At 43.9% G+C, this 22,892-nt stretch overlaps 1 protein-coding gene across 6 annotated transcripts in view; it reads left to right on the top strand.

Annotated features, from left to right (window-relative positions):
- LOC122570212 (basement membrane-specific heparan sulfate proteoglycan core protein-like) overlaps window positions 1–22,892 on the top strand; it is a 258,404-nt gene that overhangs the window by 117,695 nt on the left and 117,817 nt on the right. For 5 of the 6 annotated variants that reach the window (XM_043732254.1, XM_043732249.1, XM_043732252.1 and 2 more), the window contains one exon: window positions 6,006–7,304. In XM_043732254.1, the coding sequence (XP_043588189.1) occupies window positions 7,235–7,304 (70 nt within the window). In that variant the 5' untranslated portion in view covers window positions 6,006–7,234. Of the gene's footprint in view, window positions 1–6,005; window positions 7,305–14,400; window positions 14,479–14,575; window positions 14,666–22,892 lie in introns of those variants that run through there. The other variant, XM_043732255.1, reaches the window with a different exon arrangement.

Here is a 22,892-nt window from a genome sequence, read left to right as displayed (position 1 = left end):
TAGACAATCGCAGTGGGTTTTGTTGCGAGGCGAGATTCGACCAGAAGTTTCGCGTTACACGTACGCGGTACGTACCGGATTGCGAATTAATTGGCGGACCGGGGCCGCGAATTCGGTCAATTTGCAAGGTAGACTTCGTCTCTGGGATCCTGCGACTTGGTGCGAGACGGATGGACAGATAGGATCGCCGGAACTCCGTTCCACGAACGCGCTTCGAAGAAACGACAGGGTGGGGGTGGCGTTGGTCAATTTACGAGGCAGAATTCCCGGACGATACGCAGGGCGATATTACACCGAGCCTCGTCTATCGAGGAGAGTTTGTTTTTTTTCCCCGGCGGCCACCCGATAACGTTTATTTGCGGTTAGATCGGCCGCAGTCCGGACTGGATCAGGGATCCGGGATCAGGGGATTGCCAGTGTAACAGATTTGTCGCTAGTGAAAGTTTCCGTGCTCCGTGATACTGTATTTCTTAAATCCGACGTTGCTGCGATTCATTCTTTATTGCTTTTCCTCCTTTCTTTTATTCCGTTTCTTTGATCCGGGTTTCGATCACCGAGGAAACTTCCTCGCGGTAGACAAACGTTTGAAATTTATGCGAACGAAGTAGTATACGTTGAACGTTCAACGAGGATCAAGCCAAGTTTTGTTGCATTGCGACGGCGAAGCAAGTTAGATGTATTTCGTCCGGCTTGTTCTTGGGAATCTACGTATTACCGATATTCGGTTTCTATCGTGCAAGGACAAGAAGGAGGAAGACAAGAAAGGAAAAATTGATTAAAACGTATCGCCTCATTTGTTTCACATATTTCACCTTCGAATGTACTTTCCTTGCAAATATTTGTTAATTATCGCTAACGTCGTTAGCGTCGAAAAGCTCGTTAATTTCATTCGTCTATCGACAACCTATTTTTATCTGTCTCTTATCACGTTCGAAGGCAAGAAGACGTATATTCGGTCCGGCTGATGTCGAGTCTACGTAGTTCAAACAAATAAATTCAATTAAACTAATCGATAAAAATAGAAATAACAAATTGCTGGTACAAAGATTCATTGCCACGGTAGGAATCGGTCGGAACGCAATTAACTCGACAATTACAATGAGAATTGCATAACTTCTCTCGACTCGTCGTTAGACAAAAAATTATGCTCTTCCATAACGTTTATCTCGTTGCGTAATTAAAGCATTTTGCATAAACGTCTACGCCTGTTCGTCGAAACTATAGTTAAGAAAACAGCAAAATTCCAACAAAATTCGTCTTTGATCCAGCGAAATTATGAATTGAAATTAATTACAAAGGGACATACGAAACCACGAGGAAAGAGTATTACAGGAAAAGAGAAAATGCGTTGGAAAGCAGGAGAAATGAGGATAGACGAGCATCGAAAGATAACGCGTACCTAATATATCTGGCCAGCTTAAATAATTATTTATTACGCGCTGTCTGAAACGGGAATGGAAATGGAAAGATACGATTCGGACGAAGGGACGTAGAAAAATTTTCATGGCCGTTGGGTGTGGAATTAGGGTAAGAAATGGCTGAAAGATTGGTCGGGAAACGAAACATTTACGCGACATGACGGACCAATCTCTTGTAACATCGTTCCCTCCTTGAACTTGTCAGATTAGATGGGATCGTGTGATGCACAGTGACACAACGGTAACGTACTTTTCACGGTGAGAGTGAATGGACTATTCCGCGTTCTTCGTTGCGATCGGTTAATAAATGTACCTACTTGTCACGCGAGTCTGTGCGACGCTACGTATCGTTTGTTCGATTAAGTGTAAAGTGAAAGATACCGGTTGCATCGCCGCTATTTGGATTTAATGCAGTGCGACGATCGAGTGATCAGAGGAGTTACAGTGTCATGCCGAATTTTTCATCCATACGTTTTATCGTTTTCGCGGCACTACTCTACCTTCGTATCTTCGCACCTCTATTATTCGTAATTGGACGTTCCTTTGACTGTGCTCCGATATTCCTTTCGATCGAAAATTCGGATACTTTGTGCCGTTCGAGCTATTTGTTAATCCATGGCACGGAATTGTCTTTAACGTCTCATATGAAATGTAAATTGGCGATAGAACGAAAACCCGAAGCTTCTACCGTGGTACACGGATGATCGATATGTTTCCTTCGAAGCTGTTCTAGCGAGAGGCTGTTCTGGCGTTCGTCGAATTCGATTTCGGAAAATTGATACCCGGCGAGAGCGACTTACTTTTAATATCGCGCGAAAAGTAATTTGCTCGTTCAGTTTGCGAGATGGAAGCGTCTCGTTCGCGTGGTGTCGCCCGATGTCGCCAAATGGTTATCAACGAACGAAATAACGCGTAATTTTCTATAGGGAGACTCGTTTTCAAAAATTCCGAACGATTAGCTAAATTACGTTGCTCTTTTTAGACTTTTTTTTTTTGTTAGAGGATTAACTTCAAAAGGCTGCAACTTCGCCTTAAAAGCTAAATTAATATCGTGTTTTTGAAATTCTGCCCGGGTTGTGATTAATGGAAAACTTTTAGTTTCGTCAAATGCGTTTACGCAAAGCTTTGCAAAGTTTCTCTCGTGCCCCCTTTTTCTTTTTCTTTTATTGGCTGTTGCAATTTATAATACGAGATTCCACGAAATATGGTACGGGGAAAGGTTGTTTCGAAACACGTAGGAATCGCGAACATTTTACATTTTTTCTGAAATTTCTCACCCATAAAACGAAATACGAGCGAATCGTTATATTTTTGAAAAACAAAGTGGCAATTATTTCACGTTGTTAGAATTCAAAATCTATCGATTTACGCGATGAGCAAACTATGTTCCGTTCGTTCTTAATTACCATCCGTTGCAAACAAAATCCTTTCTCAGTCGTCAGCCTACTGTTTTCATTTTATCAATCTGTTCGGACATCTTCCGCGTCATCGGCTTCTCGTTTTCTGCATTCTGCGAGATCATTATCCTTATAATTATATCCGTTTATGTAATACGTATACTTCGTGTCGCGCATGAAACGTTCACCCGATAGAAAGGTTTTCCATCGAAATTATTAAAAACGATATACTTTCCACGCACACGCTCGCGTATACACCGATCAATCGGACAACGTTCTTGACAAATTTCATGGGCGTACGTACGATAGAGGAAGAATTCGCATTTTCAATTCGTGTACGTATATCGCACGTATTGGAAGTTCGAGTCGAACTCGAAGTATTCCGTTCCCTGAAACGTCAAGTTTATAATGAAATCGCAAAAAAATCTATATCTACGATTCTTCTTTATTCTTCCCCGACAGATTATAGTACGCGTGTGGCAAATTCCGCGTGCCAAATGCGATATCTCTGGGACGTCTTTTTATTTTTCGTGCAAAGCTGCTTGTAACTCTACGTTATTTTCAAGAGCGTAGCAACTTGTCGGCCGTGCTGCGTTTTTGTCGCACAATTTGCTTCAGAGCAACGAGAGTGTACTTGCGACGTGCATCGAAACTGTTGCTTGCAGTTGCTGTTGCTAACGATGCAACTTCCGTGTCCATCCTTGTGACGCGTTACCTAAACGTCGTTGGAAACGAAGGAAGCCAATTTACTACGCGTCGTGCTTAACAACATACCGAGACCGACGTTACGATTATTTGACTAAGAGGAAGCTGCAACCACCGAATTAGTACGTCGATGAATTTCGTCGTGATGGAACCACCGACATTTTACCGACAATGGTTTCCCTTCGAACAAGGTTTCGTATCGGCTCAGATCGCTTCCACGGATAATCTCGCAACGATTAAGAGATTTGTAGCTTCTTTCTTAAGTAACCCGAGCATCGCGATTCCTCTCGAGTATACGGCTCGCGGGAATTTTTCAACGTAATATCTCGTAACATAGCCGGGACGATAGAAAGGGTCGCGGTATATCCGAGCGAAATTGCTCTCAACGCTTAATAATTTGAACCGGTCTACGTAAGAAGTTGAGCAGCAGACTGCTGAAAGTTGTTCGAGACGTTGATGACAGGAAAAACCACGATGGCTGATGATATACATACTTTGTATCCACTTTGCTTTTTTCAAAGCTTCCTCCACGTTCGCTTTAATAGCTGTTTCTTGTGTCGACAAATTTTACACTCTCCGCGATAATTATATACTCCTGCGTTTTTCCATTCTTATGCAAAACATCAACATGGTACTTGTAGAAAGCGCCACAGATTTTGTCAATCGTCAATACATCTTTCGACGAAACCTCGTGCTTCGCGTTTCCTCGGGGTAGTATTCCATCTAACGGCGATAAATCAAGCAGCGAAGATTTCTCCCGCGGAACTGACACGCGTCTCGGAGAGGAACGCGCGGAAATCGAGGGTTCTAAGCGACGCGCTGTCGCCGGAAATCTAAAAAAAACCGGTTGCTTCCGTGGTAGAACAGTCCCGAGCGACCGAATTCCTAGAGTAAACCGACAACAGTACAGTTGTTCGGAGCGTGGAGGATTGTCAGCCGCCAGCAACGATTCGGTTGTCCAAATCCCGGTCGTATACGTACTCTGGACTAGACTGTAATCGGGTCGTAGGTCAATCTTAAACTGCAGAGCTATACGCGTGATTCCCGGACTATTTTAATCCCGAGGACTTGCCGGTGCACCTGCTAGACGACAAGGATACTATAGCTGCGCAACTTGGAATCTAGCATCGTCTAGCCAACGGGAATAGAAAGACCCAATTACACCTCGTTCGTCCAGAATTGGACGAATACGTACAAGACGCTTAAGACGCCTTAACTACCATGGGATTTGTAACAGCCTTCTCCGACTGTCGAGATTGGTTTAAGCACTCTGGCCGAGCTGTACCGAACACTGGCCGTTCCTATATTGTACATTTCCCGATTATGGATTCGTTTCGTCGCGTCCGACAGACGAACAAGTGCGATCGACTTGGACCCTACTGCATCCGTCTGATTGCGAAAATAATAGTCTGAACAGCGTCGTCGCGAATCCTACGTTTTTCAGGTGTAACGAGTGGCCGTCAGTGGCGATATAGTGGAAAATATCTTGGGAAGTTTCAAGTAATCTCGATCGTGTCGATGGATGGGACCTTAGCGTATAGACGCGAAACGATAGGTTACGCTCGATTGCAATTGCAAGTTGTTAGTTAAAGTTGTGATTTAACACGACGTAGCCTCGTACTTGTAAATCAAGGATTAAGTAAACGTACACGCGTTTGATTTGGAGTTGCGTGGTTGTAAAATGGCGCTCGATTAAAATTTGGAAACAGGCACGCAGACGAAATGGCAGGTAAATCCAGAGCAAAGCTGGTCAAGTTACACAGACAAACGTTGTTTCGCGGTAGAGAAACTGACGGATGTTCGACCGTCTTTTAGAAAGCGACGATCGATACCGATCGCGAAACGGTCGAAGAACATCGCCTGCTTCAGATTTGTACTTTGCAGTTACGCTGTGTTTGTTCTACTCTTCCTGTTACTTGTATTTTTCCACGTGTCGAGCAGTTTGCGCCGCGCACAGTCTGCGCTTCGCGTTTCTATTATTTCCCCCTGTTAACGTGTACCGTGAATTTGCTTTCGCTGGCCGCGATTCATGTACATATTTCTAAAAGCAAGAACATAGTAATAGGCTTCAAGTTGGAGACTTTGTACGATGGAATATATCGCGCGGCGATTTAGCGAGTAAATTTTAGGCCAAGCTGGCCTGCCGGCCGATACCATGGTGGAAGCTGATAGGCGTAAAGTTGAACGGTGTAGCAGTTATCGGAAATCTGATACGTTGTTAAAAATATCCGATAAAACTGTCACGTGATTGACACAAAGGGCGAGAGTATCTATTTTTAATTTGCAAAACTGCAGAAAAGAAGGATAAACGAATGAAAATCGATATTAAGTGAAACCTCGTACTCTTCGAGCTGTTTGTCGTCGGCGCACGAAAGAGAAGCTAATTTTTTCACGCGTTTCATTGCCATTTAGCCGCTGCGTTGCAGAAGATGTTCGATCGAACGACAAATTTTATCAAATAATTCGTCGTTTCGTTATTTTTCAGGGTTCGGCAAGGCTGGAGCGGAACGAGAGAAGTTGCAGCGATCAACCGCTTAAACATTACGGCGAGGCGATGAAACACGGAGGCTAGACAGGCGGATTACCGTGCGATTAATGCGCCCTATGACGCTCGTTTAATGGCCCATGCTCGGACCGTGCGATGAACGCGAACGAGTGCACGATTTCCCTCGGAGGTTGAATTAAATGGACAGGCAGGAAGAACCCATTTGTACGCCCATTTGTACCGATTGTTCGCGACAACGTGCAAGGACACAAGCCGAGAACATAAACTGTAAAAAACACATATCGAACGGTACCCGGCAGGTACTCGGTGCGATCGCGCCGTTTCTTCCTTCGTCTTTTCACGCTTTTCGCAACGTCGTTCGAGATTCGTTCGCACGGCGAGAGGCGATCACGGTCGATTTCTCGCGCAAACTTTGAACGAATGGTCCGGTTTCTCGCGATCGCGAGATCGAGGAAAGCGCGAGTCGGCCTGTAATTCGTCGGCGACCGGCTAAAGCGGCGCAATTGTCTCGAATTACGATCGATGCGAATCCCGATCGAAGGATATAGCGGAGAGATATAATAGTGGTTTCCACGCGCAAAAGAGCTTAATCCCCGGCAGGCCGATCGTCGCGCGATATTAAAACTTCGAGGGATCGAAATTACAGCCACTGTCGATAAAAGCTTACAAATAGATTCGAAAGAATCGATAATGCACGCGTGGAAATCCCGGCCCGAAGCAAGCCACGTGCACGACGAATAATACGATCCCTCCTCGAATCCACGTCTTCACGATCACCAGGGGAAAAGCACCACGTAGATTCGTAAAATCCTTATCTACCGACGCTGTGTTCGCGTCGTCACATCGCGTTCTTTCTTCGCCATTAACGTTGCCTTTTCCAACGACGCCGCGTCTAACAGCGATTCGGCGATCGTCGCGTATTTCGGGACTATTCGTTCGCGCGACCAGTGAATCCAAAGAGTGGAAGACAAACTGTTTGGAAATCAGTTATGATTCTGGATGCTGGCTTGCACGCGGAACTCAGATAAGCTGGGGCAAGAGGATGATAGTGAGATGGGTGTATCCGAGTGCCGATTACATCGAATGATACCACGATCTCTGTGAGTAACTGTTAAAGAGATCGAAGTGTGTTCACGTTGGTCGTAGCTGTTGTTCGAGGGGCGAGGAAGGATCAGCGCAGAGACAGGAAAGAAAGAAAGATCGACAGTATGAAGGATCGTCGTGGAAGATGGCTGTACGCCGTGCTGCCACTCGTCACGTTCCTCTCGCACCAAATAGGTGAGTCTGTATTCATCCCTTATCGAAGATGCTAGGATTCGACGCACAGAGCTGCTTCGAAACTCGTACGCGCGTGACTTTCTCGTAAAATGTTTCTCAATCGTTTGAAAATGTCGCGGGTATTCGAGATTCGAAATTGCGATTGATTTATCTTATCCAACGACGAGGAAGCCAAAAGAGATCGGTCTACCGATCGGTGTTGTAACGTTGCGTGGTGAGATTCGTTCGTTCGGTGTTTGGCAGTCAACGAGCTGATCGTAATTTCTGAGACGTATTAACGTTCCCTCGAAGGCGAGTTTCGAGGGGAAGTTAAGGCGAGGAAAAGCGGCGAAACGTCTTATTCGAGGTGTTTCGCGTTCACGAAGAAGCTTTCGATCGAGTGGCTCGCACGCGAGGCTTTTTGCACCTGTGGAAACGAGGATCGCAGTTATCCGAGGAATTCGCAGCATCGCGCGCGGTAAAAAGTCGTGGAACACCGGTAGATAAGAAGCTTCGAGCGCTTTCGCAATTATGGAAAGACAGAGCTATTCCAGCCGGGCATTCTTAAGTGTCTTTAACCGCTATCGCGGTCTAGTTGATTTCCATACGATGAATGGATTCATGAATAAAAGAGTTACGATCACCGAGGATTCTCGAGAGTCTGGTGAAGGCAACTTGCCAATAATTTCGACGCGACAGAAACGTTACCGATGTTTCGAGCAATTTTTCATTACGACGCGACCATTTAGCCCGAGTTACGCCGAACCGCGGTCCTTCATTTCCATGAACTGGAAACGGCGAAACTCGAGTTGCAAAGTATTTTAGTCGACGAAGTTTCCTCTTAACGAGAATATAACCGAGAGTCGAAAAATGGTATTTAAAGGGCTCGCGACCCATCTTTGTTAAAAATACGACAAGCTACATTCTCGATAATCAGAGCATAACGACACACCGTTGGCGATATTCGTAACCCGAAGAATTGTTAAGACCGTGCGCGTAAAAGGTAACACGAACGTGTTTGGACCTGCCCGCTTAAATATTAATATCCAGCGGCAATTCGCGTGTAACTTTGTTACGCGGTAACAACTTTGACGATAAAAATGCTTGGGTGTGTTGGCGAGAGATTATCGCGTAAGAAATAGCGAGGACACGTTTGCCGCGATAATAGCAAGGCGTCAAAATTATTCAAAAATGCAGATACACGGCTTATTTATGAGACCGTTGGCTATCTGCGGCTGATTTCGAAACGGTATTTTCACGGATATTTGCCATATACAACTATACCCGTGCTTTGCATAAATTGCGTCGCCGAAGGAGGTAATCGATGACTGAAAAATCGATGCCTATGCAACATGCGATCCTTGCAAGAATCTGTTCCACGGAACGTACTTTTTTCGAGCGCGTACGCTGCAACTTTTGGAAAATACAGTTTCTTTGGAAATATTTAACGAAAGGACCGTTAAATCGTTGCAGAGTAAAATCCGATATTCTTTGAAAATTACGTATTTTCTTTTCGAAATACGAATATTCGTGCTTTTCGATCGTGTAAACGTTCGTATCGCTTTGTCAATCGTTATACCGGTAATTAGCAATTAAACATTTTACCAAAGAACGCGTACAACGTAGAAAAGCGTTACCTCATCGCTGTGGTTTATTAAAATAATCAACCTGTACACGTCGGTATTAATAACCTTGTTTATCGCTGAAACAACGCGCAACGATCAAACGAACAAGTTTCCGAAGCAACAAAAACGAAATAATATGGCAGGAAAGTGGAATGGAAGTTCAGCTAATGGAGAAGCTATGGAAACGGAATGGAAACTTGTCGATGTTATTTATTAGCACCAGAATTTACGTTACGTTACGATCGTATTTTGAACGCCGCTAATCTATTTTTAACGGTTTGCAAGAACATACGTTGAATATCGAATCCGTACCTATATATCGCGTAACCGAGAACGCGTGCCTTTAATTAAAAGTTTATAGAATATAATTATGAAACTTCCCTCGGGTCTGATGAAATTAAATTCCGCCATTACAGTTTCCGATAACAAAGCATTTCACAACGTTATTAATTGTAACTGTTATTATATTTAAGTCTAGATACGATATTTTCTTCGCCGCGTGATTCTAATCTATGCTCGATGCAGCGTGAAAACCCAAAATAATTCGGACTCGAGTTCCAGCGTCGAATACAAGTTTTGCAGTCGCTGTTGCTTACATATCGGATGAAGTTCGATCAACGATGAATTTGCCCGAATTTTTTACAATTTCTTACCCTTCCCTATTCGGTTTTTTATCCCAATGTTTTAAAACTCCGATGGAAACAACTCCCATCGTTTCAAGCTAAAGTCTTAGCAAAAGTAAAACAATAAAAAAAAGCAAAAAGAAAAAAAAAGAAAAGGTCTTAGCGTTACTTAAGGGATGATCGAATATTGATTCAAATATATCGGAAATATCGTGATAGCGGGAGATCGTGGCGCGCTTAAAAACTTGAAACTCAATTATCCGCGTTCTTTAATGAACACGTTATTCTGCTTTGCCGTCGGGCTATTAGTTTAGGAAAAATAAACATGGGGCGAATTAACAGAACAAATTTGCCGCCATCTCCTCGGCATCGTTGACATCATCGCGTCTTGCGGTAGTTTTCATCCAGGCTATCCGTGGCCAGATCGACGGGGACGAGGTGTCTGGAAATTCCATCGAGGCGAACTTTCTTAGGAGCGTCGTGGAAAATTGCATTTTTAAGCGACAGCTCATTTACCGATAACTAACTTGCTGGGGCTCGTCTTTGACTCGTGAAATCAATCTTTCCGTTTCCTGTTGACCACGCGCCTTTCTATCGTCTCTGCAACCGACTCGACTCGGTTCGCCTCGATCGAAATTGGAATTTTATTTTCGTACGAACCCACGGTTTATTCTTCCTGTGTACACTACTGTCTTCTAACGAACTTGCAGAGTTTACGTTAGGAAAGTTCTTGTAAAAGCATGGTTCGGCCGTGCCGGAGTTGCCGTATTATCATGAATTTCGTAAGCTGTGTTTTCATACTTTCGTTCCTCGCGCGGAAGACTTCTTTGCCTTCGATTCCGTCGATGCTTCAATCGTCACATCGAATCCTAATTAATTTTTCTTCAGCAACGTCGAGTCTCTGTTCGCGCGTACCTTCTTTCTATAGGATCTATTCTTCGATTCGCGTGTTTCAGCGTTACTCGTCCAAGCAAGTCTGAACTCGAGCATACGATTAGTCGCGTTCCAGTCGCGACGAATAGACGAAAGATATGGGAGAAGCGAGGTGGAAACGTCGAGGAAGCGTCGATGTCGATGCTGAAGGTAACAGCGATATCTCGATATTTCGAAGGATAGTGTCTCGGAATTGTGCGCTCAGGCGGACGTGTTACACGTTTGCGGAATGCGGTTGATTGTAAGTCGAGAACCCAATTTGCCAAACTCAAGTTCCGTCGTTTGGGGATGGAAGGGGTTGCACACCGCAAGGACGTTGCGGCGTTCTATTGAAGTTGTAGCAGCTGATGTTATTATGCCATGTTCGGGGAGCTACTCGGACGGATATTGTGGATTTAGAGCACACCTCGTTTCAACTCCATCGGAGAATGTCAAAATTAAAGCCGGCCAAGCATCGCATTGGTAGGTAGGTTATTACATCGCGTGTACCGCTACAACCCGCCAGCTTTATTTTCATCCGATTATTGCAACAAGTGCTTATTAAGCAATCCCGCCTCGCCTTGCGACGCACATTTGCGCCGTCACGAACTGCCTTTCTGCATTTATCGTTTCTGAATGCAAATGTAGCCTATTGTCCGATGTCGACGCCTCTCCACGTGTCCAACCGTTTCCATACTTTTATCGAGGATTGCCGGTTCTGTTTAATTTAATGGAATTACATCGGTGCTGCAACCTGTGCCCGTGACTCTAATTCTTTCCCATTGAGATATGTCACGGACAGCGATAAAATGTTCGTTTAGGGCGAAAAATCCATGTCGATTGAACGTCTCGACGCGACGTCTCGAGTTAACCAGTTGGCTATTTCTGACTTTGAGTATACTCGTCGTCGTTTGCTTTCTGTCACACGTTTTACGTACAAACTTTTGAAAGTTTTTGAAACAACTAACCGGTTGATACAACAGGTAAAGCAGAAAAGTAGAATAGAAAATTGTTGAATCACCGATCTTTGAAAAATATCATGGTATTCGCCGAATTGGTTGTCAACAAAGCTGAACGTTCGAAGCGAATTTCATCAAACGTTTATAAAATTAGCACGGCCTAGAGCACCGAAAAGTGGAGATATCCGAGCAGCAGTGCTTAGCGGGATCGAGTGGCAAATGGAAGCCATTGGTGGAGAAGATCGCGTACAGAGTACAGGGAAACAGACGAACGGATAGAGCGTAAACCGTTGATATTGGGCTTATCAAAGTGATTCACGTGACTGGTCGACGGTATTATGCAAATGACCCGTAAAATTATCGTACCCTTCGGGCATCAGCAGACAAGGGAGAAACTGAACTTTCCATTAAACGTGACAGAACGCTTTTGCGTCGGCTAGCTAGGGATATCGCCACGAAAGGCTATTGATAACGCATCTCTGATGGCGTTAAACGGTTTCTTAATTGTCAAGTATTTATCATAATCCCGGTGAATTTTTCAGACGCGACTCCACCTTCTAATTCCTTATTATCGTTTTGCTTGGAAGATACAAGAAATCTGATTCGCCACGTGCGTATAAAGTTCGCTTTGATATCGCGCAAACAACCGAGCAAATTATTTTGTCGCCAACAAGTACGCGAATATCGATGGAAAGTTGGAAATGTTAAAGGGATCGGTCATCTGGAACTTTAAACGAACGTGTGGTTTTTCAACGCGGTCTTGAAACGCGCGAGAATTGCCTCTGTCAGATAGCGTTTGATGAAAAAAACGAGAAAGCATTCTAAATTTCCTGCATTGATTTTCGTCTGAAAACAAACGGAGGCATATGGCGATAAGAACGAAACAGCTGCATGGAAAAGAGAGACAATGAGATTTCATTTGTCCGTTTGCTGGCGCTAACGCGCATTCCCAATATTTTTCCTCGAAACGAAATGAAAACAGCTTATCCGTTGTGACGAAAAACGGGTCAATTCCGTGTCGCGCGCGATATTCGTCGTGAAAATTCTAGCGCGACGAATTGGTCGTCTTTCACGGCGAGATTTTTCCGCCAAGCGATCACGAACCACGGTAACTTGCGTGAACTTTTCGCGAACGAAAACAGCTATGCAGATCGTTTAAACTACGTCGAAGCAACGAACGCACACGATCGAGCATCGATGGCTTTCTATCGATATATGTATATACGTGATTGAGTACGTATTTAATAGGCGACGGTGTGACTAAATGAAATAGATTCAACGTTGGCTGTTCCTTCCTTTCATCGATATCTTCGTTCCACTTAGCCGAAAGAGCAGAGGAAACAGGAAGCAATCCCTCCGATGCGATGGTTGTCGGGAGTGTGTCCGGCAAATTTATATCCATAGACAACTCGTGTAACGGTCGTGCGGCTAAATCACTTTCCACTGCAGGAAAGGAATTACACGGTCATCGAAAAGAGCAATGGTCCTGAAATCGGTTTAACGGTTTCTAAGGCACGTTCGAGATTATTATTAACCCGATCTTTCTTATCACGATAGGAACACGCGATCGCGATCCATTCTATAGTTACCTGCAAGCTTCGAACCCTATTAATAACATGCCTCTTACCACGCCACTTGCGTGTATCCAAAGTGCATCTAATATTCTCTACGGTGTATTATAATAACAAAAAAGAAAAAAAAAAAAAAAAGGAAGAATGTACGGTACCGTTTAGAAAATCCAAGATAATGCTGCTTTCCAATTACGAAAATGAATAAAGCATCTTCGACATTTTAGCGAAGATCGTTATATAAACTGGAACGTATTCTATTGTACGTTGTATCGCAGACGCTCGCCGCATCGAAAGTGAACACGACGCGTCGTGCTGCGCCGCTACGCTACGTAACCCGTCGCGTGGAGACCAATGCAAGCATTGAATTTTCTAATCAGATTCTTCACGCTGCTTTAATTACTCAGAGTGTCGGGACGACGGGCCCTTGACACGTGCTAAATTCTGTCTTTGCGAGGCTGTCCCACGTAATCACCTAGTAACTATATTTAGACGTACGCGGTCTCGTTAAATCGTTCAAATAAAATTTCATCTCGTTAATGAAATAACGTTACTGTTTCGTAACATCGTTTCCTTCTGCGCTCGATGCAACAGCGTGTAATTTCAAACAGAAGCAAACCGGCTCTATTCGTCGTAGAATCAATCGACGGATAATATTTACCAACGGCAGTTCTCCGACGCTTTATCCAACACCCGAATCGCCAGAGTTCGATGTTTATTCGATAAAAGTGGAAAGTGCCCCGATCGTAAGATTTGCAACCTACCGTCGATTCGAATTTCGAAATTTAACTCGGTTTCTACGTTTCACGAACATCCCGTGTAATTGCTTTCAAAGTCTCCACCGAAACTCGGTCAAGTGGTTCCACTTGTTAATGCTTTCGGCACGACTAGGTTTACGTTTCCATGGAAAAGATCGAAATTACGTCATCTTGTTGTTTGAGAAACGCCGATAATTATACCGAGGTGTTGCTGAACGCGATGCAGGGGTCAGAAACTTAACAGCTACGTTTTGCACCCTGTGTTTCTTAAAAATCGAGTCGGATGTACGAGTCTAACGTTAGCTCTTTACTTCTATTGTGTCTTTACGACGTACGCGTTAGACCATTTTAAATTTGACGAACCTAAGGATTTATCCACGAAATTCCACCTTCGAGCTAACGAGAGTTTCGTCCACATTCCATCGAATTCGATTCTCTGAAGAATCGGCGATATTCGACGTTTGTCAAAGAAACCTGCGATCGTCGTCGTACAAGATACATTCACAAAACTGCAACGACGATTAAATTGCTTGCCATTTACACGCGCCTGTCAATAGTACGGTCGTATACGTAATAAAAGGTAAAAGATTGTCTCTTTATTCGTATATAGAGAAGCGAACTTGGAAGGAAATACCTTGGACGTGTTTTATGGATGCACGCATTGTCCATCCGAGTATCTTTCTGGAAAGAAATGGCTGCGATATTCTTGGTCAAAACGATCGTGCCGGTCAGTGGACACTGGACGAAGAAGTACGTCACGATGAATAGCGATGGTCGACGGTATTTTATATCGCAATTGAAAAATAGCTACGATTCGTAAAACATTCTCGCGTATTCTTTGACCTAGTTGCTGGTGCCGATACAACGTCCGGGGAAAATGGGTTCCTCAGGATTTTAGGAGTGCTGGAGGAATATTTGATGGAGGCTGTTGAAGAAGGTAATTGCAAGAAAGCGCGTTTTTCCGCAGCCAAGTTTTACGAAGTTATGATAAAAAGCCAATCCGATATCTCTGCGTTAAAAAGTCGGTTCCGTGATTAATGGAAAGTGTGGCGCGCGGTTCATCGGTTGGTTATGACAAAAATCAACCTGACGAGATGAAGGATCAAGTCCTCGGCGATAATGCACTCGGATAAAGACTGAATCGCGTATAAGTAGCCTGTATCGATGTGACGTGCATTGAACACGATATATCCGGGCATAGTGCAGGAAGGAATATACCATGCGCGGCATGAGTCAGGAAAAATGATCGCCTGAAATAATTCCTTATTTGCTGGCTTTATCAAAAAATGTTTGAAAGCGAAATTTATGGTATTCGAGGAGCCTGCTTAATATCTGCTTTATCGCCCTATATTTCTTTCAAATATTAAGGTGACTTTGAGCGTTTTTACAATCAGCGTATAGTTTTTATAACATTAGTCGATCCAGCTGGGAATTCGCCGCGGAAATGTATCGTATCAACGTATTTGTATCGAAAAACCATTAGTTTAGCAGATATTTGAGCTTTAATGCGTGTGAAATGAAATTTAATTCACGAAAGACAAAGATAACGTCAACACAAGAATATCGCTTCGCGTCTTTCCTCGTCTTTCTGTACGTTAAATTTCGCAGATTAAAGTTAAAATATCTGCCGTACTAATGCTTTTTCGATACAAATTGGTTAATACTTTTTGGCGAGAATGTCTAGCTGGATCGATCGATGTTACAAAAACTGCACGGCGATTGTTAAAAAAGCTCAAAGTCGCCTTTAGTGTCTAAAGAATAATATAGGGTGTTAAGCCAAATATTAATCAGGCTTCTCGAATACGATAAACTTCGCTTGAAACACATTTCTTCGATAAAATCGGTAAGAAACGAACTGCTTCGGGTGATAGTTTTTACCGACTCGCCCTGTATAATAGTTGCACCTAAGAAATAGACTTTTCGTTCGCAAATGCTAAGATTCTATAGGAAACAAGGTCCACGGGCGAATCGTAAATTTGAAAATCTCAGTTCGTAAATTCTATATCATACGCGCGTTTCTTCTAAAAGAGATAGGAAGGCCAGAGCCAGGAAGAAATAGAAATATGTATTTTACGTAGCGCTTGGTGGATCGTTGCACCGTCTCCGGAGAGTCTAAATTTTTGCAAAAGTTGTAGCTCCGCGAGCACGATGAAGAATCACAGTGCATAAATCCATAAGGAACAATATATCTGGCTATCACATAAATTTCGTTTCTTCTTTCATCTGACCTGAATGTACCGCGAAATGCGTACCACGGCTACCGTTCGTAGATGAAACTACGTTTTCGCCACTTTCGGGATCGACGATGCAACACGCTAGATGCATATGCCGTTTATAGAACACACATTCTCGATGCGACGTCTAACCGACGAACAAGTAAAATGAGTTTCATGATCGTGCACGAAGACTTGCATTTTCTTCTTTTTATTCCTTTCCCCTTTTTCCTCGGTAGTCCGGCAGCAGTAAAATCAACAGCTGCCGATTAACAGGGCTATTAATTGGAAAATATAGGTTGGCATAGCCGAGAGAAATCCTAGGGAATCGAGAACGAAGAAGAAACGGATACCATAGGAAGGAAAAACGTGTTTGTTCGGTTGCACATAAATCTATTCGGAACAATACATCTGGCTGGCACGTAAATTCTTTCCGTTCCTTTTTTCACGGCGCTAGTGCTCCGCCAGCCGAGCATCGCCGTATCACGGATACCATTCGTAGATGAAACTACATTTTCACCACTTTCAGGATCAATAGTGCACCGTGGATGCATCCGTGTCGCGAGCCCCTAGTGTCTCTTATTGTGGCTGAAGAATAGCTGCAATCCCGAAACATCCGTGGGATTCTCTGACCTCTTTCGCGGGGGGGGGGGGGAGTGGGCTGTCTGTCTCCGTCTCTTCTTCAACTCCCGAGCCCCTTCCCATTGCCCCTTTCTCGCCCTACTACACGTACCAGTGTTCCTCTTCTTTTGGCGGAGTACCTTTTACTCAGCGCGTACCAAGCGTGTATTTCCGTGTGCACACCGTTCGAGTACCATCCACCGTGGAACTTTCTGTTCCCGTGCGTCTTAGCGTTTCCTGAAACGGTAATTCGATGAAACGGTAAATTGCTTCTCGTCTGTTATTCCCATCCCTGTCGATACTCGCGAAACTTTTATCGCAGCGTTATCGTCCATGCGCGCTGATTCCTCGCGATCTGTGTAACGAGTCTTCTTATCTTGTTTTCCAATTGCCGTAACGAAATTACGATGCCGAACGGCGAGCGTCCGAACGCTTGGCGTCGTTCGGCAACGAACGAGGAACCGAAGAATTTTTATGGCGGGCCACGCCGATCCAGCCAAGAGGTGGAAGGAAGAAGGTTGGACTCGTTGGTTGGTCGTTAGTCGTTCGAAAGAGCTTTTCATTTCGCGCGAAAACAATTCGGTAAAGCGTTACGTGGAAAGTAACAGGTTGGTTTTACGTTTGGCAGAATTATACGCGCAACTTTGCCGAACAGATCGAAGAACGTCAGATTCTTTGGATAAACGTTGAAATTTTTCAAATCGCGAACGCGCATGTAAGTAGATCTCTCTGTTTGCACTGGAAATTTGTCCAAGGCTTTGTCGTTGGTTCTTTCTTACAATCGTACGTATCTTATAATTTTAAGTAGCACCGGTAGAGATGCTTCGTCGTATCCAGAACGACATCCAAGATAGTATGCTGGAGAACTAAAACCTCGGTGGTAGTTTCGTCTCCGAAACTCTAGTCGTCGTTGATAGAGAAGCTTAGGCGTCTCGTCATTTTGTTTCCTCGTATCGAGTTTCTCTCTCGAGGAAACTCTAAGAAATTAAATATCTTACAGATTGCCGTAACTTTAACATTTGTTTTTTATTTACGAAACTTTTCGCAACGCAAGCTACAAATCCGGAAGCTTGGTGAGAGCGCGTTTTTGCGATAAGCATCTGCAGACGGAATTTCGCATTGAACGTTTAAACGCGAGTACGCGAGAGTAAAAAAATAACGATTTACTCTTTGGAATTCACGAAATATTTTGTTTAAACTTGACACAACTTTCCACCCGCTCGCAATGAAAAATTTGCCAAACAATTCCTCTCTGTTGATTATTCCGTGAACTGGTTGTGAAAAGGAAATGGAATAATAACAAAATAGGATGTTTTTGATGCGTATGGCGATGCGTTACAGTGTTCGAACACGAGAATCGGTGTAATTAAATGTAACGTTACATGATAACTGGAAGAATTCGGTGCGCGAATATTCGAGGGCTAACATCCCTCGAATCCGATGACCTGTTTCCTATATCTTTGTAATGCAGCAACGTTTTCGCTAAAAATACAGAGACAGCGAACGCGCGTTCGCAGGTGCGACCAAATGCTTGCGTTCTATCGTAAATGCGTATAAAGTTTCTTGGTTTGCCAACTTTTCTTCTTCGCGGCTATCCTTCTTATTTCCCGGCAATTCGATACGCCGGTTCGGTTCGCACCGTGTCAGGAAAATTGCTGCCGCAGTTGCGGTAATGCTCTCGAACCACCGTGCCGCCGACGCCACATAAATATTTCCATTATACCACGTCGATTTCTTGCTCGATTATTCGAGCAGATCAACGCCTGGTAAATCGATTTTTATGCGGCGTGGGCGTGCCTCGTTGTGACCCGCGTACCTTGAAAGGAAAGGATTATACCGGATCGAGCGTAAATAACGACGCACATTTACTGGAAAAAGGAGTATACCCGAGCGTTTTCGTTCGACGAAAACGGACTGTTCGCCAGCCAATCTACGAATGGCTTTATAAAAATAAAAGCCGGTCGAATTAGTTTCCTCTTATCTTCGGGGATTGCCGTTGAAAGCCACGTGCTGTGTGGCGGGCTGTCCGTGTGAAACTCTGTTTTATTACGGCGGAACGTTGCGCCGCTTATTATACCGTTCGTAATCGATAATACTTTAACATCTTTCAGTAAAATCCAAAGTTTCGCGACGAAAGCTAGTTTTATAGAAAAGGAGCAGAAACATCGTTGAAAATGGTAAATTCGTTTGAAACGTACGTTCAGTTTTTGTCGTAAGGAGAAAAGGAGGAGGATTTCTATGGCGGTGCTTGTAGCTGCGAATTCTCGATGACCAGCTCTGTGTCTCGGTTGGATCAGCCATAGCTGGAATTTTTTCCAACTACTTGTTGACACTTACGCAACGCGTCGTTACACACGAGTTTTGCGTTCTATGGTCGCAGCCGGGAAAGTTGCAGAGATAGTAGAATGGCCGATTCAGCTGCAGACAATGCAGGTGCTAACAGCTGCTCCTAGGAATTTCATTCAATTGTACGCCGTTGAAATAAGTTTTCATATTATTTTCCAGCTCGTGGTTAAGTCGATTCGACGCCTAGCACGTTCCGAGCAGATATTTATGAAAGTAGTTGGGCAAATTTCTGCCAGAAATGCTACGACTTTTCCAAACGTTCCCGAGAACTGGAAATGCTAATAATTGCCGCAGAAACAGGTAACTTGGACTTGAGAGTTGATCGCTTATCGTAATTTGTTATTAATGACAATGGGATTAATATGCGCAGCGATCGAGTAAAATAGAACAGAGAGAGAGAGAGAGTCGAAACGCTGTTAAAATGGCAACAGGGAGAGCAACTTTGATAGTTCTTCTTAACGTTTAAGATTTCACATTCGGCGCGCTATTTTTAAGGATACCAAATGTATTTCTTCCTGGTGAAGAAATATAGTCTCAAAGAGAATAAATCGGTATCTTCGTTTTATTATTAAAACAATCGACACAGCGCTATCCTCGTTATCAAGACTACCCGAAGAAAGACGAATTCTTTCTTACTTTCATTCCATTCGAATGTTTTTGTCTGTACATTTCCAAGTTTGTTCACAGTTGCGTTTTCAAACGAATTGGGTCGATAGTTTGTTCGTTTATACGAGGTGATTCGACTGAACGGACAAATTAATGGGATTAACGACGAAAGCTGAAAGCGATAGTTATCTCGAAGAATAGAAATATTTCTAATGACAGACGCCTTTAAGAAATCGGAAAGATCCGAATGCTCCGGCGAAAAGGAAAAAGCTGTATCTCGTGGCTGGATTCAGGATCGTCGAGATTACTGCTGGTTGCTTGAAATCGAATCTCTTTGTTTCCCACGTCAAATCGACGATTACTTTCTCACGGTCGAACGTGCAGTGGAAATGACGAGGAGCAGACGAAGAGAAGAGAAGAGAAAAGCGTGGTCCGTTGGGTGGCACCCCGGCAAAAAGCCTAGCGCCGTGGCGAGGTTGTGTTTTATCATGTGTTGTTGGCAATGGGCCACCGGCACGCACGACCTCACATCGCTATTTGTTGGTTTCCGTCTCGTTAGGTGGAAAATCTATTTCTTTTCGACGGTATTGTGCGGACCTGTTTGTACAGGCTCCGAAACGCTCACCGCATCCATATCCCACGGTTCCAGCTGAACAGAAAACGGAAAAAGAACGCGGAGATTGCTGCAAAAGAATGGAAAAACGAGATCGTCGCCGTGCTAGCAGGAAGAGAGAAAGACAGAGTCATGGAGCGATTGTTTAGAACTGTGTTTTTTTCTTTTTTTCGCAGATGCAACGCAAGTAATTTGGATTTTAATGGAGAAGCCAGGGTTTACGTTATTGCTCTCCAGCCAACAGTTTCCCAAAATTCTCCTGTTCCTTTTCGTCGATGGTTGTTCGTGCGTCTTGTACCGTGTAATATGAACTTTGAATTCAGTCCCTGTTCGACGTCGACTTTTATGATCTCCGAGCTCGTGTCGTGGAAATGTTACGGCCGTAGCAAACGGTAAGTTACGCGTAATAAATATCGCTTGTGGCCGTGTTACGTAATAATACAATTTTACATCGCGTTCGTAACTTGCCACTATACGATTCGTCGTATTACGTAATAATTTATTTCATTTGTTTAACCGTCCGACATTCCATGTCTGATATTTATCAGATTTTAGTTTTCCTACTGGATCATTACTCGTCAGTTGGCCTCAAGTTTAAGCGTCGTTTTATTTCACACCGCTGAATCTGATTCGAAATATTCACGACCGTAAGTATTTTGTGATCTAAGAATGTGCAAGTTACGGCAACGACCGTCGCGAGTAGAAAAATCCAGCGTTAATTTACGATACGTGAAACGAAGGACGAGGCCATTTCCTCGACTTTCTTCGAGACCGATCGACTTTCGCAGTGCGCTGTAAATAAGGGTTCTTTGAAAAGTACTTCGCTCTTGCCGGTCGAGCCAGCCTCTTCGGTTATATACGAATTCGTCGAAAGGAATTTAGTACTCGTTAAGTAAAGTGACTCTCCTGTTGGTAGCAACGAGAATTTTTTCAGTCATGCGATAGATACAAATTCCTATCCGCACAGATCGCTCGGTGCAAGTCGTAACTTCTGATTCAGCTTAGCATGTTTCTGCGTTTACAATTTCATATTCGTACATCGAAACAGTTTGCGCTTGCTTCGCTGAGCTACGAAAGGTTAACGCTCTAAATTATCGATTCACACCACATAGTTATACATAGATAATGTTCTGCCGTAGGTGCATGTACAGCGGGCCACGCGCGCGAACAAACATTATTAGGTACTAATTGCAAGGAAGTTATGGTTTGTAATTTCGTTCTAACGTAACCTTATAGAATTTACATTGGTTTTTGTTTCCACGCTCCGGCGTTATCTCTTTATGTCCTGGAAAATGCGACAACTTTCTTCGTGCGTTTCTTCTAAAAGCGAATCGACTCTGACGCGCTCAGATCGCAGCATCTGTTGCGTTCTAACGCGTATCTGTGAATCCGTTTGATCGGTTTGCGAAGAACGTCGAGGATTAGAACCGAATAACGGGGCTTCGCCGAAAAAATTCAAGAGAAGTAACAGGCGCGGCGGTGTTATTAGGGAGACGATCGAATGATTATCGGCCATCGGTTCACGGTATTTCCACAGCTAGAAAACCATTGTTCACGACGGAAGTGTGGAGTAGTGCTAGCCGTGCGAGCAGAGCTGGTAATCTTTTTATCGTGTTATTTTTGGCAATTTAATTCGTTCGTCATACGCGGCGTTCGCGGCCTGCTCTCTCGCAATCAGCAGTCGTCGGCTTTAACGACGTTATCGAGGAACCGTGATTGAAGCAATATTTGCTTTGCACTTATTAGCAATTAGCCGATATCGCGTGCGCCGTCGAACGGACATCAAACTGGTTTTTCGATTGAATTTTCATTCGATTAAAAGATCGTCGGCACAAGCCTTTTGTCCCTTTTGCTAATCGTCGCCAAGATTGTTCGTTGCTTGGTCCCGAGTTTCCGAGCATCGACACCCGTCGGTTACCCTCGTTCCCAGTTCTATCTAGTAAATATATTTAATTAAGAATCACCTGTGCGATAAACGAATAGACGCATAACGGATATACGTCTGTTCGCTGATGATTCTATCGCATCGTAGACGTACACGAAGCATCGATAACAATTTGAGGTGCGGTAGTCAGGTGGATGTTGCGAAGCACATCCACGTCACTGTCTTCAGCACGTGTCTTTCTATGAATCAAAAAGTCAGTTGCAACAGTGGCCGCTCTCGTTTCAGGAATACAAATTTTACCTCGTTTTCTTGCTTCCTATACCACACGGTACATTACGCCGCTCCAGTTGTGTTGGAAGTATGTCAGAAGAGACAAAACTAGTAACAAGAGTGCAGCCGTACCATTGAATGATATAAAGCCAGTAAATCAAGATTTATTCGATTTACACAGCGATACAGTTGTTCCGGTAACAAACCAGCAAAATATCGCGTACGATTTATCGCACGTTCAAATCCGAACCAGCCTACAAATCGAGGCTACATTAAAGCTCGCTTCGAAACCTATCTGCGTCTACGTATGTAAAATCTGAAAACGAAATTATCGTGCTTGCTACGATGGAGAGGCAACGATCGAACGAGTATTATCTTCTGCTGCGTCTTAGGCTTTTAAACTTTGCACCAACCGGAGCAACGTTCGCTCCTCTGCCACTCCGGTGAAATTATAAAATAAAAACGCAAGACGAGTCGACTTGCGACTGCAAAACGCGCCGATTGCCTTTGTCGCGGAAAGAGCGAGCAAATAGTTTCGTAATTACAGCCTGTACAATGTACAAGGGAAACGGTAACTTCGCTAAAGGTGACACTATGCGGCGGACGAGCG

Source organism: Bombus pyrosoma, linkage group LG8 (genome assembly GCF_014825855.1).
Source record: "Bombus pyrosoma isolate SC7728 linkage group LG8, ASM1482585v1, whole genome shotgun sequence".
NCBI classification, from domain to species: Eukaryota; Metazoa; Arthropoda; class Insecta; order Hymenoptera; family Apidae; genus Bombus; species Bombus pyrosoma.
Note: the sequence above shows the minus strand (reverse complement) of the source record. Positions and strands in the feature narration are given on the sequence as shown.